The sequence below is a fragment of the Myodes glareolus genome, chromosome 10, assembly GCF_982192425.1.
Source record: "Myodes glareolus chromosome 10, mMyoGla1.1, whole genome shotgun sequence".
NCBI lineage: Eukaryota > Metazoa > Chordata > Mammalia > Rodentia > Cricetidae > Myodes > Myodes glareolus.
In genome coordinates, this window is record NC_142035.1 from 489,051 (window position 1) to 506,331 (window position 17,281).

The following is a 17,281-nucleotide window of genomic DNA, read 5'->3' on the forward strand; positions in this document are numbered from 1 at the left end:
TTGCCAGGACCTACACAGATCCATTTGTCCCCAGAGATCCTGAAGCCAGCTGAGTCTCCAGTAAGAGAAATTGTGATGAAATCACTTTAATGTCCTCACTAAGGAGATACCCCAAGACACTGGTAGGTGAGCTCAGTGGGCAAATAAGTGTTCAAAATAACTGACACCCCGCATCTACTCAGTAGTGTTCATACACTTTAGGCTGACAAGGCTGAATAAGGCACAGCCTAGGAATGGGCTGGCCCCTCTGTCAGGTGCTCTCTAGGTATCAGGGTGGCAGCTGTCTTTCTGCCAAGGCAGTTGGGAGTCCCAGGGCTCTATCCACAATACAGGCAGGGCTGCTAGAACTCTGTCATCTTCCTGTGCGTGTCTGCCTTCCGCCGTTCCCTCTGTAGGCCGGCCTCCTGAGCGCGCAGCTGACCCAGCTTCCGCTGTGCTCCCTCCAGCTTCTCCTGCAGATGGGCTGCTGTCGTGCTGTGCCTAGGGAGAGCCTGCTGGTCAGCACAGTCTCTTGGCTCCCACACCAGGCCCCCACTTGCTGTGGCTATGCCTGTCCTCTAATACTCAGACCACCTCAGACTCGGGCTACTCAGGTCAGGTGACCTTTAGTGGGCATCCTGTGGGCACAGCCACCAGAGCCCATACTACCTCAGCTGGACCCCACACATACCGGCCAGCATTTCGGGTTAGGGCCTCCTGGATGCCCCGGATGTCCCGTTGGGTCCGCTCAATCTTCTCCTCAGTCTGGAAGAGCTGCAGGCTCAGTGCCTGCTTGGCACTTTTACTGGCATGATACATGTCCTTGTCCCTTCTCCCTGGAGTGTCTACCCCAGCATCTGGGGTCCCAGGTGCCTGGCTTTGCAGTTTTTCATTCAGAAAGTCAAACACATTCCGAGGGGGTGGGCGGCCCTCGGGTCTACCACCACTCCTCCGATATCTTGGAGGTCTACTGGTCCCAGCCTGGTTTCCCTTTGTCTTCTTCTGTAGTATCTCTGTGCACTGGTCCAGTGATTTCCCTCTAGGCAACACTACAGCATGGATGGGTTCCACCCGGCCTTCTGCATGCCGACCCAAACCTGGGAAAGACAGGGCCTTCTGCCACCTCTGCCAGACTTGGACAGGCTGAGGTATCCATCCCTCCCACCTCAGGGCAGCACACACTTACCCTTGCCAAACTCATAGCCCATCTTGACGAGGAGTTTGGAGCCAATGCCTCGTGTGTGTACCTCCCAACCAGCAAAGGCAGAACTGCAGGTCCCAGTGTCCACTGTGTTTGGTTCCACGACTGCAGGAGAGAGAGGACTCCAAGTAATGGGCTCTAGTCAATGCCATGCAAGAACTTAGTTCCTAGGTAGGGCCTCGTCTGGACTTCTGGTCCCCTCAGATTCCCCAAGTAGGCTGTGGCACACCTGGAGACTCTGCCTTGAGCGATGGCTGCACTGTAGTCAAGTTCAGGGCTTCAGCTTACTACCTGCTGTGATGGGTTGGAGCTCAGAAACCACCAATTCATAGCACAGCTTCCCGGAGACATCTTCTTGTCTTCATCCTAACCCATCTCTCAGAAGACTATACATTACCTAGTTTTATTTCCTGAAATCTCTATTTTACCTAGACACATTTTCCATCTGCCAAGACCTCTTCTGTCCTACGTACCAGGCACCCAAGTTCTAAATCTGGGAAGCCATCTGAAGAAGACACCCTTCCCTACATTCTGTTACTTCCTCTGACTCCTTGGCAGTTACAGCACCAACATTCCCTTCTCTGACAGTGTGGTGCCATCTTGCTTCAGAGAGTTCTGACTGTTGCATATGATTGCTGTGTCTGTTTCTTAAAGGCAAAAGTTAGGTCGTGGGTCTTACTCAGGCCCATCACACACTCTCTGGTCTCTCAGGCAGTCTCCTGTAGATTACTAAGCAAAGCCAGACTCACTCCATCACTGGGTGCCTGTCTAGGTTATCACCACCAATCTGCTCTACGCCCTCACCATCCTGGCTTCTGGGCACTGATTTCTGCCATACCTCTGGCATAGCTGGAATCACTTGCATCACCGCTGTCTGAGTCGGACGACTCTGTAGCCTCAGTGCGTAGAGGAGGCAGGATGCCGTCCCCCTCCACCACAGTTTCCTTCAGCAGCAGTGAGTCAAACTTGACAGTATAGTAGCCATTGTCCACATCTACGGTGATAGACAGGCTGTAGGTTAGCAACTTTGCAGGAAGGAAGGGGGCTTGGGGCAAAGGCAGACTTATTCCTCTTGGGCCCAAATGAAGTAAAAAACCAATCCAGAGGAGGTTGAGAATGGCTATAAGAACAGTAAGGATGCTTCAGAAAGGGTCCCACCAGGTAGGTCCTTGTAGGCAATCTCACCAGTGATCCGTGCTGGGTGCCACAGCCCATCCTGGTGCTTGGCCAGACACGCGGAGCCGGCCTTCAGTAAGCTCAAGTCTGGATCCTGGAAGGGGCGCAGCTCATCCACAGAGACTACATGCCCATGGGAAAACCTGTAGATACAACCACAGCAGGAAGTGGCTTAGCATGGCCCACTGGGAGCAAGTGAGCCAGAAGCACAAAGACTATCAACAGGGCACTGCCTAAAATGGAGTGAAATTCAAGAAGTCAAGACAAGCACACCAGCAAAAATGTCTACATATCCTTCCTTCCTTCCTTCTTTCCTTCCTTCTTTCCTTCCTTCCTTCCTTCCTTCTTCTTTTTTTTTTTTTAAGATGTATTAATTATGTATACACTGTTCTGCCTGCATGTGTGCCTGCAGGCCAGAAGAGGGGCACCAGATCTCATTATGGATGGTTGTGAGCCACCACGTGGTTGCTGGGAATTGAACTCAGGATCTCTAGAAGAACAGCCAGTGCTCTTAACTGCTGAGCCATCTCTCCAGCCCCAAACACATATATTTTCATACCTAAGGATTTATGCACACATTTCTCTCATACACATATACATTCATATACTCACTCATGTATGAATCTACACTCTCATACTCGCTCATGCATATACATACACTTATAAATTTATGCTCATATATACCTGTATATCCCTATATACAATATCTCTCACACACATGCATATACTACCATATAGTTACACACAGTAAACACATTTGTATACATGCATATAAATGCAGAGAATGTACCCATACATGTACATATACTCTCACAACACAAATGCATGCATGCATGCATACTAAACACATAAACGCATAGAAGGTACCTACATACATACATATACTCTAAAACACCCACACACACACACACGTATACACACTGGAATGTTCTCTTAGGACACACATGGCTACTTTGGGGAGATGGCCTGTGATTTTTTCAGCTTTCTAGGTTAGGGTGACAATGTGGCAGAGAGCCTTGTGATTATAGTTCATTGCCTATCACCAAACACGATGATGCTCTTGACACTAATATTCAAGGCAGATGTATTAGATGTTGGGATACATTGACTCCTCCCTGGGCATGGGCACTTGGAAGGTCAAGGCAGGGTGATCATGAGTTTGAGATCAGCCTGGGCTACACAAAGAGATCTTTTCTCAAAAGCTGAAACAAAAACTAGAAGAACTTAGTTACAATAACGGTGCTATGCCTTTTATGCATCTGTGTACATGTAAAATTAAAACCAAAACCAAATCTGACAGAAAAGGAAGAGGAAATGTGGAGACACAGAAGATTGCAGCCATGAGCTTTGCCAAATAAAGGCATGAAAAAGCTAACCACCAAGTACTACTATATGCCATCATTTCAGACAGGAAGTTGTTTTAACCCCAAAAGAGCAGCTGAGGGGATTCACTTCTCAGCAGTAATGAGTGGGTAGGGAAAGAAGGAAATGGAAGAGAGGAAAGGCAGAACTTCCACAGTTCACACCCACAGCCAGGATTAGGATTACCTTCTCACACCAACCATCTTAGACACACAGGACAGGATTCCAGGGTTACCTTCTCACACCAACTATTTTAGACACATAGCTAAGTGGCACCATCAGCTGAAGGCTGTGCCACCAAAGCACAGTGAATCTGGTTAGAAAGTCTTGTTCAGCTGAGAACTGAGGACAAAAGGATGTATTTAAGGGGTTTATCCTGAGTTTGATCCTTGGGGCTCAGAAGGAAAGAACCGATTCCCACAAGCAGTCCTATGATTTCCATGCTCTCATGGTGACATATGCATGCCTCTATACCAAATAAATAAGCATTTCTAAAGGTGGCAAGGGAAATGTCTCAACAATTAAGAACACCAGCTGCTCTTACAGAGCACTCAGGTTCAATCCGGTGGCTCACAGCCATGTGTAATTTCAGTCCCAGATGACCTGACACCCTCTTCTGGCCTTCGCAGGCACTAGGCATGCAAGTGGTTCATACACATACATGCAGGCCAAACATTCACACGCAACAATAACAACAGCAAAATATGCTTAGAACCAGAAACAAGTGTTTCCAATTTGTAATTTTTAAAAATATTAGTGGTGTCATATTAGTGCTCAGAAGGTTTGGATTGGAGGGGCTAGGAAGCTGGCTCAGTGGGTAAGAGTGCTCACTGGGCAAGTGCAAGGACTCGAGTTTAAATCCCCAGGACCCACATAAAAAGGTGGAAAGAGAACTCCAGGCTGAGTGGCCCTGTCTCAAGGGAAATAAGGAGGAGGCGATAGAGGACACTCAGTGTCCTTCTCTGCTTGCACACAAGTTTTTTTTTTTTTTTTAAAGTTTTAGACTTTGGAGTACTTCAGATTTTGGATTATTTGGACTAGATGCTTCACTTGTATTAATTTTTTGCCCAACAAGTGCTTCAAGAAAGGATTTTTAAAAAGTAAGAGTGTCTGCAAAGATTTAGCTACAAAAATTATTTTTCATTTTTAAAGATTTATTTAATTTTAATTTATGTGCATGTAACTGCTTGTATGTATGTATACTACATGTATGTGGTGCCCTCAGAGACTAGAAGGGGGTACTGGATTTCCTAGAACTAGAGTTGGTCCAGAGGCTGAGTTTAGCAGACCTCTAAGGAGATCTGTAAGTGGCATATACCTTTAATTCCAGCACTGGGAGTCAGAGGTAGGCAGATCTTTGAGTTGGAGGCCAGCATGGTCTACAGAGTGAGTTCCAGGACAGCTGTGGCTACACAGAGAAATCCTTTTTTGAAAAACCAAACCAAACCAAACCAAAACAACAACAACAAAAACCACTACTCATATTTGGTTAAAACAAAACAAAACAACAACAATAAAACCCATGAGTTTACAAAGCCAAGAAACTTACTGTCTTGACTACTGTTCTATTGCTGTGAAGAGACACCATGACCCAAGCAACTCCTTTTTTCTCCCCTCTGAGATTAAAGGCATGAACCACCACCTCCTGGCCAAAGCAACTCTTATAAAAAGAAAGCATTTAATTGGGAACTGGAGACGTGGTTACAGTTTCAGGGGGTTAGTCCATTATCATCATGGAGGAAAGCAGACAGGCATGGCGTTAGAACAGGAGTTGACAGCTTTACATCTTGATCCATAAGCAGTCAGGCAGGCAGGCAGAAAGGACAGACAGACAAATAGACAGACAGACAGATACACTAGGCCTGGCTTTTGAAACCTCAAGACCCACCCTCAGGGACATACCTCCTCCAACAAGGCCACACCTAATCCTTTCTAAATAGTTCATCAACTGAAGCCCCAGTGAGTAAACACAACAATCACATCCAGACAAGTTATAAACTGATAAGGGAAGCCAAAGACAGGAACCCTTAAAATAACAAGAGGGAGGAGGGTGTTCTTTACATATACAGAAATAACAATTTGACAGATAACTTCTCACTGGAAACCAAGGATGAAGACTTAGGAGCATGTGTGGTGTCTGACCCAGCACGGTGTGTGTGTGTGTGGGGGGGGAGCTGTCTAAAACCACTATAAACTATTTGTGACACAGGGCTGCAATAGCTCACTGGCACAGCACTTACCACCATCACAGGCCCTGAATTCAGTCCTCAGTTATCTCCCATACCAGGGAGAGAAACCATTAAAAGGAATTAAATGGAAATCTTGGAATTAAAAAAGTATATTAACTGAAATGAAAAATTCTCCAAAGGAGTTGAACAGTCGGAAGAAACTTGTTTTTAACAAAACCTCAATCATTCGATTTTACCAATAAAGAATTGGAAACAAGATGTTGGAGTTAAAGTGTGCTAGCAGCCAGCTGACCTTCCTCCTCCACCAATGTCCCAGAAGTCTTCTCAAACTAAAATGCCCCCCCCCGTTCTACTTCGTGTGTGTCTATCTAGTCTCGTGATTTTTTTTTAATAACTCTATGTTTACTTCCTGTCAACTGGTTGTTTGCTCCATCTCTTGACCTATGATTGACTTTATATAATCCTGTTTACAATATTCAAGCAGAGAACTCTTGGATTGAAGGTGTGTGCTAGGTCTTAGCCACACAACTAGACACAGGTTTTTCCAGCAACTAATGCAGCCTCTGGGTTCACAGTGTGATCAAGTATCCTGCAACAGAAACTGAACTTGAAGACAGGGCTACAGTATATATCCAACATGAAGACTAGAAAGGAAAGAAAAAGAAAAGGGAGCAGAGTTCAGGGAACCTACGGGCACACCATCGAACATCATGTGAACCAACACGTGCACAGCTGGAGTTCCTGAGGCAGAGAGAGAGCAGCAGAATGACGACACCTAGAGATTTCAGGGCTTGAGAACACCTGCTGCACAAGCATGAAGAAGAGTTTGGATCCCAACACTCATGAAACAAGCTGACATCCACATGCAATTCCAGATCCCAGGGGAGCAGAGACAGGAAGATCACTGGGGCTTGCTGGTCTGTCTAGGTTAGAACATAAGCTCCACATTCTGTAGTGGCATTTCATTTGTATTTTAATAGATAAAGCTTGTCCGACAATCAGAAAAGTAAAACAGCCACACTGGCCAGCCTTAGAGATCAGGCAGCAATGACACACACACCTTTAATCCAAGAAGCCACACTAGCTTGCCATAGAAATCAGGCAGTAGTGGTGCACACCCTTAATCCCAGAACTAGAGAGGATTATAAAATGGGAAGAGACAGCTCTCATTCTGAGATTCCTCATTTCAGATTGAGTTAGAAGTAAGAACCTGTGGCTGACTGCTTTGCTTTTCTGGTCTTCAGGCTGAACCCCAATTTCTGTCTCTGAGGTTTTTTTTTAAATATTTATTTATTTATTATGTATACAATATTCTGTCTGTGTGTATGCCTGCAGGCCAGAAGAGGGCACCAGACCCCATTACAGATGGTTGTGAGCCACCATGTGGTTGCTGGGAATTGAACTCAGGATCTTTGGAAGAGCAGGCAATGCTCTTAACCTCTGAGCCATCTCTCCAGCCCCTGTCTCTGAGTTTTCATTAACCATGCTTCAACGTTCAGGAAGAGACTCTTGACTCAAAGGAATAGAGTGATAGATGACGCCTGATGCCCTCTTCTGACTCTGACCAATATGTAGGGATTATAGGCATGTCCATCACACTGGGTTTATACAGCCCTAGGGATAGAACTGGGGTTTCATGCACACTAGGGAAGCACTCTGTCAATCATGCTACACTCCCAGCTCCAAAGATGCAACTTTTAATAGTAATAATACACAGATGTGAGTCTACACAGGATCAGAAATATTTTTTTTAAAAATTATTAAAGATAATTTGGTAGTAATTTAAACTATACTGTTATAAATTTAAGATGTTAACCACATACTAGGGTAACTATTACGGAAATAAAGGGGTTGGAGAGATGGCTCAGCAGTTGAGTACTAGTCACACTTGCAGAGAATCTGGGTTCAATTGCAAGCAGCTGTAAAACAGTTCACAATTGTCTAACTCTAGTCCCAAGGGAGTGATGCCCTCTTGTGGCTTCTATGGGCACCAGACACATAAGTGATGCACAGATATATATGCAGTCCAAATACCCATACATATAAAAGTTTAAAAAAAAAACATGCAGAAAAGTGAACAGGTAAGAAAAAAAGAAAAATAAAGCTAACAGCAAACAAATGGTAGGTAAGCAAAAATACTTAAGATACACAGAAAACAAACATCCTTTTTCAATAGTCACCACTTTAAATGTAAGTGAGTTAAACACTAGAAGGTGTAGATTAGGGGCTAGAGATGGCTCAGTGGTTTAAGAGCACATATATGGATCTGCCTAGGAAGAAGAAAAAGACAAGATCTCTTGAGTAAATTGGGAGCGTGGGGGGCAGGTGAGAGGGTGGAAGGGGAGAATGAAGGAAGGGGAGTGGGGCAAAATGTATAGCTCAATTATAAACAAGAAAAAAGAAAAATAGATATAGATTAATTTAAGTTATTAGAGCTAGTCAGAAACAAGTCTAAGCTATCAGCCAAACTTTCATAATTGATAGTGAGTCTCCATGTCATTATTGGGAGCCAACAGTCCAGACAAAAAGTGCAACTACACCTGTCAAGAAAGGATCCCCCAAAGTTAGGGTTGGGGCAGGGTTTTGCCTTCATCTTTTCAGGAGAATGAAAGCATACACTTAAGGGATCCAGAAACCACCGGACAACTGAAACATCTGAAGGAGGAGGATGGGTCAACGAGAGTAAATGTCCCAAGAAAAAAGAGCAAATAGGCTTTGTTGGGAACAGGCACAAAGCACCTTATCTTAAATACTTCCATTTTGATTTCAGACTCCATTTTACCTGTAGGGTAAAACAAATTTCAGGTTCCCAGGTTCTAGGTGAGCTGGGAACCCTACCAATAGCTGACCCCTCCCCCATATCTTTAAACTATACAAATAGTTGTTATGCATTTTAATTTTCTAAAGACATTATGGCTGTTCCCAACAGCAGAAAAAACAAATGAATCTGATTGGCTGGACTGAAAGTCTTCCATTATATATCAGTTGACAATGATGGACACTCAAGGAAATCCCTAATCTCTAAATTTTTTTAAGTATTTATTTATTATGTATACAATATTCTGTCTGTGTGTATGTCTGCAGGCCAGAAGAGGGCACCAGACCTCATTACAGATGGTTGTGAACCACCATGCGGTTGCCGGGAATTGAACTCAGGACCTTTGGAAGAGCAGGCAATGCTCTTAACCACTGAGCCATCTCTCCAGCCCCTAATCTCTAAATTTTGATTGGTGAAAAACTGGAAGTAGAAGGGATAGAGATCCAGTTGGAGGCATTTTTTGAGAAGGAGAAGGAAAAGCTCTCTTTCTGGAACGACAGCAGAGGAGGAAGCACCTGGGTGCTTTCTCTGCCTCTCTGAGCTAGCAGGTGTTGACCCCAGCATCTGCCTCCCAAGTGTTTATTGATAAAATTGAATGATAGAGACTTAGTTAAAAATAACATGCCTCCTGATAAATGCATTGTCCCTAGTCTTACTGATGGGGTTGAAACATAGTTTGAGCCAGTGATGTGATCTGGTTGCTCGTATACTGGAATCACAGCAACAAAAATGGCCCTTTAGCACATATGTTAACTGATGAGTCTAGGTGGCTGATTCTTCAATAAAGAGCAAGGGCAGGAAAGGCCTGGAGAAGTGTATAAATTGCTAGATTCAGCTACAATCAGGTTTAGAAAATGGACAGTGCTGAACTATGATGTCGACACCAGTGACATTTGAGATATAAGCTACAGAAACACAAGAAGCACTTGTTATCCCAGTACCTGGGAGGTAGAGACAGGCAGATCTCTGAGTTTAAGGCCAGCCTGGTCTATAGAGTAAGTTCCAGGACAGCCAGGGCTACATAGAGAAACCCTTAAAAACAAAAACAAACAAACAAAAAAGAACACCAAAAAAAAAAAAAACAAAAACAAAAGAAAACACCCCCCACATACACACAAAAAAAGTTGATTTGTCTGTTGGAGGGAGATTGTTTTGGGCTGATGTATAAGAAAAAAAAAAATCCACCTGAGTTGCTACTTGTTAGGGAATCTGGGGTGTGATATGAGTTTGACAGCCAGGGTTCACTTTACAACATTTTCCTATACTCTGATTCCTACATCTGAATTTATTTCACAAGACAAGTCCACCTGTGCCACTGCAGGGTAGGTCCAAGGTAGGGACACTTCCCATTTGTTTTGTAGAGGAGAGGAGGAAGATGGAGATTAGTTACACCAAATGTGTGAAAATGATTAACTAACTATTGGGATGCCATTGCCAAAATACATGTGACTACAGAGAAGACTATGCATTGGAAAGATAAATACCAAAGTTATGATAATATGGGTGGATTTATGGGTAGAAAAATACTTTGCTGTGGGATAGGCCTTCTGTATGCTGTGAATATGCACTGCTCTCATTGGGTGATGATAAAGCTAATTTGGCCTATAGCAAAGCAGGATAAGGCTAGGCGGGAAAGCCACTGACAATACAGAGAGAAAGAGGGACAGAGTCAGAAAGAGAGATGAGCCAGCTGCCAGGGAAACAAGATGCTAGAGGACAGGTAAATAGAGCCATGTGGCAAAATATAGATTAATAGCAATGAATTAATTTAAGTTGTAAGAGCTAGTTAGTAATAAGTTTGAGTTATAGGCTGAATATTTTGTAATTGATAAAAACTTCTGTGTGATTATTTGGGACTGGCAGTTGGGATAAAAGGAAAGCTCCATCTCCATTTACAATACTTCAATATTTTTTCAATTTATTTTTAAGAATCTAAAGCAAATTCAGGAAAACAACTCATTAGTTCTGGATGGTGGTAAATAAGTATTAGATGTTTTACAGTCTTTAGTTCTACCCTAAAATTGATACCACAAGCAGCTCCAGAAGAAATGGTCTCAGGGTCAGCAACACCGGACCAATCACTTGGTGCCTTGGTGTCTGTCTCTCCATTTACAAAATGGGGTGAGGGTTCAAAAAGTAAACGTGCTTTCTGCCAAGCCTGATGACCTGAATTCAGTCCCCAGGACTCACAGAGTAGAGCTCAACAGCTATCTTTTGACCTGCACATATAATGGTTGCTGCACAGAGCAGTGAGCACATGCCAACTAGAGAAAGCACTCAAATGTATTAAATATCTTTTTTTTCTTTTTACTTTTTTTGCATTTTACTTATTTGTTTTTTTTGAGACAGGGTTTCTCTGTAGCTTTGGAGCCTGTCCTGGAACTAGTTCTTGTAGACCAGGCTGGCTTCAAACTCACAGAGATCCACCTGCCTCTGCCTCCCAGGTGCTGGGATTAAAGGCTTGCACCACTACCGCCCGGCTTTATTAAATATCTTATCACAGGGGTTTCCACAAAAAGATTATGGCAGATGATAAAGTGGTCACTGGTTACAGAAACATGTATCTTCCTGGGAAAATACATTGGACACACTGTGATCACTTATTCACCTATTTGTTGGCATGAGAAGGAAGGAGAAAGAACAAAGGATATGTCAAGTCTACTATGAACTAAAAAAGATGTGCAGGTAGCATATGCTTGTAATCCTGGCCCTTGGGCAGTATAAGCAGGAGGGAAGAGCAAGAAGATCAAGAGTTCAAAGTCAACCTTAGCTATATATAGAGGTCTCAGCTAGCCTGAGCTACATGAGATCCTGTCTTAAACAGAAACTAAAGAAATAAAATGTGCAGAGAATAGATGTAATAAATAAGAGTTTAAAATGACGCGACGAGCCAAGGAGTATGGGGCACACGGGGTGGGGAGGGGTGTCTCCGGAGGTTGGAGAGGGAGCCACAAGCCCAAGAGTACGGGGGTTTCCGGAGGTTTGAGAGATGGTTCAGTGCTTAAGAGTAGGTAACATTTTTGAGAAAGACCCAAGTTGTTCACTCCAGTGACACCTGCTTCAGGAGATCCAACGTCTTCTTTAGCCTCCTCAGCACCCGTACCCAAGTACACATGCCTATTCACAAACATACACACAATTAAAAGAAAAATAAATATATACAGCTAGAGAAATGGTGTGGTGGTTGAGCATACTGCTCTTGCAGAGGACCTTAGTTTGTTTTCCAGAATCTATGTTTGGTAGATCACAACCACCTGTAACTCCAGCTCTAGAACATTCAACACCTTCTTCTGGCACCTGTACTCAAGTGCACATACCTACACAAATAGACACAATTAAAAATAAATCTTAGCCAGAAGTGGTGGCACACTCCTTTAATCCCAAGCACTTGGGAGGCAGAGGCAGATGGATCTCTGTGAGTTTCAGGATAGCCTGGTCTACATAGTGAGATCCAGGACAGCTAGGACTACCAGAAAAACTGTCTCAAACAGCCAAAAATAGCCAGGCCATGGTGCAAACCTCTAATCCCAATGTTTGGGAGTCAGAGGTGGGAGGCCAGCCTGATCTTCACAGCCAGTTTGAGGATAGCAGGACTATGAATAGACCCTGCATCAAACCGCCTTTCCAAAAACAAAACAAAAAGAACTTCTAGATCTTTGGAGAAAAGTATCCAAAAAAGTAAAAAATAAATAAAATAATGATGTAATAATCATCTTTTAAAAGGTGGGGGCAAGGAAATGAATTCTGGATTCTGCCCTTAGACTTCCAAAAGTATCTACTGGCCAAGCTTAAAACCCTGCCTCTAACCAAGTAAAAGTGATTTCAGATCTCTGTCACCACTAAAATAGAACAAATCTGTTTTTATTTTAGTGGCCTAAAATAAGTAAATCCAAAGTACTAGAGAGTTACTCTGGATTACTGAGTTTTACTTATTATTATTACTGAAGATTACAACTGTTATTCCGTTTGGTCTCTGGTTCCCAAGGGGCAAGCCACGCCCACTCCCAGCGACTTCTGACTTCTCCTCCCATCTTGGCTCTTTCTGTTCCCTCTCTTGGCGTGTGCACACGTGTTTTCTGTCTTTTCTCTCTCTCCTTTTCTGTTTCTGTCTTTCTTTCTTTCCCTCTCCTCCCTTTCTTTCTCTGCTCCCTCCCCTTTTTCTCCATAACTCCAAATAAATATTTTAATCTCATTTTACATGTCCATGTCTCTGTCTCCTGCCTGCCTGCCCACAGCCAGTTCTGCCGCTTGCCGCAGGGAATCTGCACTGCTCTGGCAGCCGTCTCTGCTTGGTTTGAGGCTGCTCTGAGAGCCCGCTGCCCAGGGATCTTGGGCAGGTCACTCGGGGGGCACACCACCAGCACTTTTTAAAGAATATTATTTGGTGCCATGGACTCGACAGATTCGCCCGTCCCGGGGTGGGGTTCTGGCTTCAGGCTCCGACTTCCGGGACAGAATTGAGACCGAGGACCTTTTCGACAACGACCCACGTGTTCCATCTGCCTGGGCGCAGATCCTCTGAACACCAGCTTCTAATCGTGAGTGTCCCCATTTCGGCCAGCTTAACCGCCCATTTTGACTCAGGAATTGACCGCTGAGCTCACGGAAAACCCCGGTGTTTCTAGGATGGGGGACTACGCCCAACCGTGGGTCTTCAAGGCCGCGGTTGCTCCCTTCGCTGGCATTCAATTACGGCTTGCATTCTCTGTTGGGCCCGTGCCTGGGACTGCTTGGCCGTGGCCAGCCCCCCAGCTTACCCACACCTGGAGGCCCGGGGTCTCCAGCTCTTCCTCTTTCTCTTTTTCATTCCTTTTCTTCCTTCTTTTTGTCATGATGGCTGCTACGGTGCAGCCTGACTGCTACGGTGCGGCCCAGCCGCTACTGATTTCTGAGCAATCTGCCCAGAACCAGCGAGGCCCTTAGCATACCACATGTGGTTCGGGGACACCTGCCCATGTGTCCTGGGTGTTCGCTCCATCTGCATCTCGCCTGAACGGGGAGCCGTCCTTGTTGTAGGCTTGAGGTGCCACGGTTTTTGTGGGTTTTTTCACGGTCTTGACCATGGGAAGCATGTCGTCCCAGCTTAAATATGCCTTACTTAAAAAATCCTCCACACTTATCCATCTTTAAATTATCTGTTTGCGCGGGTTTTCATGATTCAGGCTCTGGATAGCAACCGCCCATGGCAGGCGGCCCCCAGCTTTTAAAATTCCTGCCGGCTCTTCCATTCCAGTTGTGGCATGGTGCAGTTTTTCCAGTTCCAGCCACAAGCTCCCCTTTGCGGCTTGTGGCATGGCATGGCATGGCATGGCGGCTCAGCAACAGGGCAGATCACGCCTTTAGGTCCCTCTCATTAAGCTTAAAATCCTTACAGCTCAAAAATTGTAACTTTTTTCCCACAACACATGGCCGCCGCCATGTTCACCTAATAAACAGCCTCAACTGCTCAGAGATCTAGGGAAAGTATTTAATTATTTAAAAAACTTTTTGTAACAAAAAGAGACAGGTTGGCTCCTAGCAGCAGCACTCTGTTTCCTCCAAGAAGACAGAAGACAAATGGGCGCAGAACAACGTCCATCTGCAGTTGCAGAGTAGCGTCCATCTGCAGTTCGCTTTGACTGCCAAACGCTGACTATTGGACAAAACTGCCTTTCACCTAAACTAAAGACCCCAGACATGGACAGAATCACTGGATTCGACAGCCTAGCTGCTCTGGTCAAGGTAGGCCTGTCTTCCTACAGATTTTTTAGCTCACAGGGTCTTCTGGAGCCTGACAGGCCCTGCGCTAAACAGCAAAGGTCAAGTGCAACCTTCAGCAACCATGGAGGACCCAAAAGAGTAGCTCTGGGTGCCAACCAAGTAAGTTCTCTGTCATTTTTTAATCAGTAACTCAAGTAAAATCTTATCCTTCTCAAAGATCTCTGACAGTTTGATAGCTGAGAGGTTTTGCCAGGTTGCCCTACCAAATAAAAAATACCTTTCATTGTACAAAAATATATCACAGTCATTATACAATATATATATATATATATATATATATACATATATATATATATATATAAAACTTCTGTTTTTACAAACCCAAGAGGAGTTCTTGTGAGCTCCAGGGAGCCGAATTAAAGAATCCACTGTAAACAGGTCAGATACATCCTCCTCAATTCCCTGGTCCTAAAATTTTTTTCCTTAATTTAACTTTGGCCTCTGTTCTGCCAATACCCTAACCAGGTACAAGGGACACCAGACATTTCCATGTCACAGACACCTGTCAGGAGCAGAGACCAACTATGCCAGGATGTGACCAGCACCCAGCCTTCTCTCGGGTTCCCCCCCCAAAGGCGACGCCCACAAATCACCTGGAAGCAGTCTTGAGAATTTGCCGCCCCAATTCCTTCAAACGAATGTCTAATCTCCTGCTTTTTATTATAAAAAGGATCCGGGAACGTTATTCCTTTTGATCTCTGGTCCCTTTAAGGGGCAAGCCACGCCCACTCCCAGCGACTTCTGACCTCTCCTCACCATCTTGGCTCTTTCTGTTTCCTCTCTTGGCGTGTGCACACATGTTTTCTGTCTTTTTTCTCTCTCCTTTTCTCTGTTTTTGTCTTTCTTTCTCTCCCTCTTCTTCTCCCTCTCCCTTTCTTTCTCTGTCCCCTCCCCTTTTTCTCCATAACCCCGAATAAATATTTTAATCTCATTTTACATGTCCATGTCTCTGTCTCCTGCCTGCCTGCAGGCTGCAGGAAATCTGCACCACTCTGGCAGCGGTCTCTGCCTGGTTTGCGGCTGCTCTGAGAGCCCGCTGCCTGGGGATCTTGGGCAGGCCGCTTGTGGGGGGGCATTTTTTAAAGAATATTAACAACTACATTCTGAAGTACTTGAGGGTGAAAAAAAGATTTAACTTGTGAAAGGCACTTTCAAGTAATCTAGGGGGGAGAAGTAGGGTAAATAATTTGCAAGAGATTATGAGTTTGAAAACATACATAAACTGTAGGAGTAGTTTAAGAAAATAAGCTAAGTAAATATGGAAGCTGTGGATGAGAATAATGTGTAGAGTAGTTGGCTGCCTACTATGTTGGAGGTCCTGGTTCTGTCCTCAGTATAACCATAAAATTTTTTTAAAAAGGTTCCGAACCGGGGATGTAGCCCAGGAGAAGTGGTGACCTCCATCTGTAATCCCAGCACCTGAAAAGTGGAAGTTGGAGGATGAGGAGTTCAAGGCCAGCCTGGGATACCTGCTGTCTCAAAGAAAAAACATTTTAGCCTGGAGAAGAATATTGATGATGGGCTGCCTCATCTTTTCAACACAAGCCCTTTCGAGCTTGTTGATTTATGCAAGAAAATCTAAGCCTTTAATCTTGGGAGGCAGAGGCAGGCAGATTTCTGAGTCTTGAGTACAGAGCAAGTTCCAGGGCAGCCAGGGCTACACAAAGAAACTCTATATCCAAAATAAAAAATAAATAAAAATTAAAGGAAGGAAGGGAGAAATTCTAAGTAAGCACACGAAGACCACTTTTGTAAAAGCCTGTCAGCCACCTGAAGCTCGCCTTTCTATCCATTCTCAGGGGTGGAGAACAAGTTGGAAAGGCGCAGGCCACAGTGGTGGTCCTGCTTGAGTGCTCTTCATTGCTAGTAGCTTTAGTAGATGGCTTTACCTGCAGTTCTCCTTGAAGCGACACTTTCCCTCCAGGAAGAAAGGGCAGGGCTTCAGGGACTTGTGGGTAGGGTACAGGTAGAGTACGCGAACACATGCTGAACCGTCCTCTGCCTCTTCAGTGCCCACAACCATTGCATTGTGATATTCTAGAGTGCCCCATGCGCTGTGGTAAGGGGCATTCACTTTAGCACCGCTCAGCTCCTCCTGATCTGGGTCCTCCTCATCTTCCTCCTGTGCAGGGGAGGTGGGTCCCGGCTGCACCTCGTTCCCAGGGACCGTCTCCGAGTCATCCCCGGGGGCGACGGGCGCCTCCACTTCCTCCGCTATAGCCTTCTGGAAAGCCAAGTACTCAGCATCCTCCTGTGCTGGGTGCTCCTGGTCCACTGTAGCCAGCAGCTTGCTCTTCCTGACCGACAGCAGACTGGCCTCGGTGAGCTCGATCAGTTCCTTCAGATCGCCCTGCAGCTGGCGCAGGTCTGCCAGCTCGGAGGCGTCCAGGCCAGCACCAAGGGCCAGCTCTACCTGCCGAAGCTGGGCCCGGTAGGTCTGCAGGGCAGTCTCCAAGTTGTCCTCGTCCATCATTACCCGCGCAGGCTAGCTCCGGAACCGCGAAGGCGGACGAGACCAGAAGGAAGAGCAGTCAGCAGAGCTCAGAACGACACTTCCCGCAACCGCTCGAGAGCCTGGCGAGAACCTCAGCTCTACCAAGGTGGGGAACCACAAGTATCCCACCGCGTCCTCTGCGGTCCGCAGCCCCGCCTCCCTCCGGCGCTGGCAGCCTCCGAGGGCTTCCGGCCTCTCCAGTAAAGCCCTAGCTCCAGCTTTCCGCCGGCCTGCCACAGGCACTTCCGCCCGGGAGCTGATGCTGCCGGAAGTGGCCGCGTTCCGGAGCAGCCAGGATGGGG

The 17,281-nt window shown here is 45.5% G+C and overlaps 1 protein-coding gene and 1 long non-coding RNA gene across 2 annotated transcripts; one reads left to right on the top strand and one right to left on the bottom strand.

Annotated features, from left to right (window-relative positions):
- Positions 1–61: 61 nt before the first annotated feature.
- On the bottom strand, positions 62–17,230 carry Zgpat (zinc finger CCCH-type and G-patch domain containing). Its single transcript, XM_048441380.3, has 6 exons — positions 16,375–17,230; positions 2,366–2,499; positions 2,019–2,174; positions 1,166–1,285; positions 671–1,076; positions 62–480 (listed from the first exon to the last, which is right to left on the bottom strand). Exons 1-6 carry the CDS (start codon positions 16,956–16,958, stop codon positions 342–344), a joined length of 1,539 nt encoding a protein of 512 aa, XP_048297337.1. The 5' UTR covers positions 16,959–17,230; the 3' UTR covers positions 62–341.
- Positions 12,635–15,416, top strand: LOC148120559 (uncharacterized). The gene is made up of 2 exons (XR_015738971.1): positions 12,635–13,263; positions 14,951–15,416. It is a non-coding gene; the product is annotated as an uncharacterized LOC148120559 (long non-coding RNA).
- Positions 17,231–17,281: the final 51 nt, after the last annotated feature.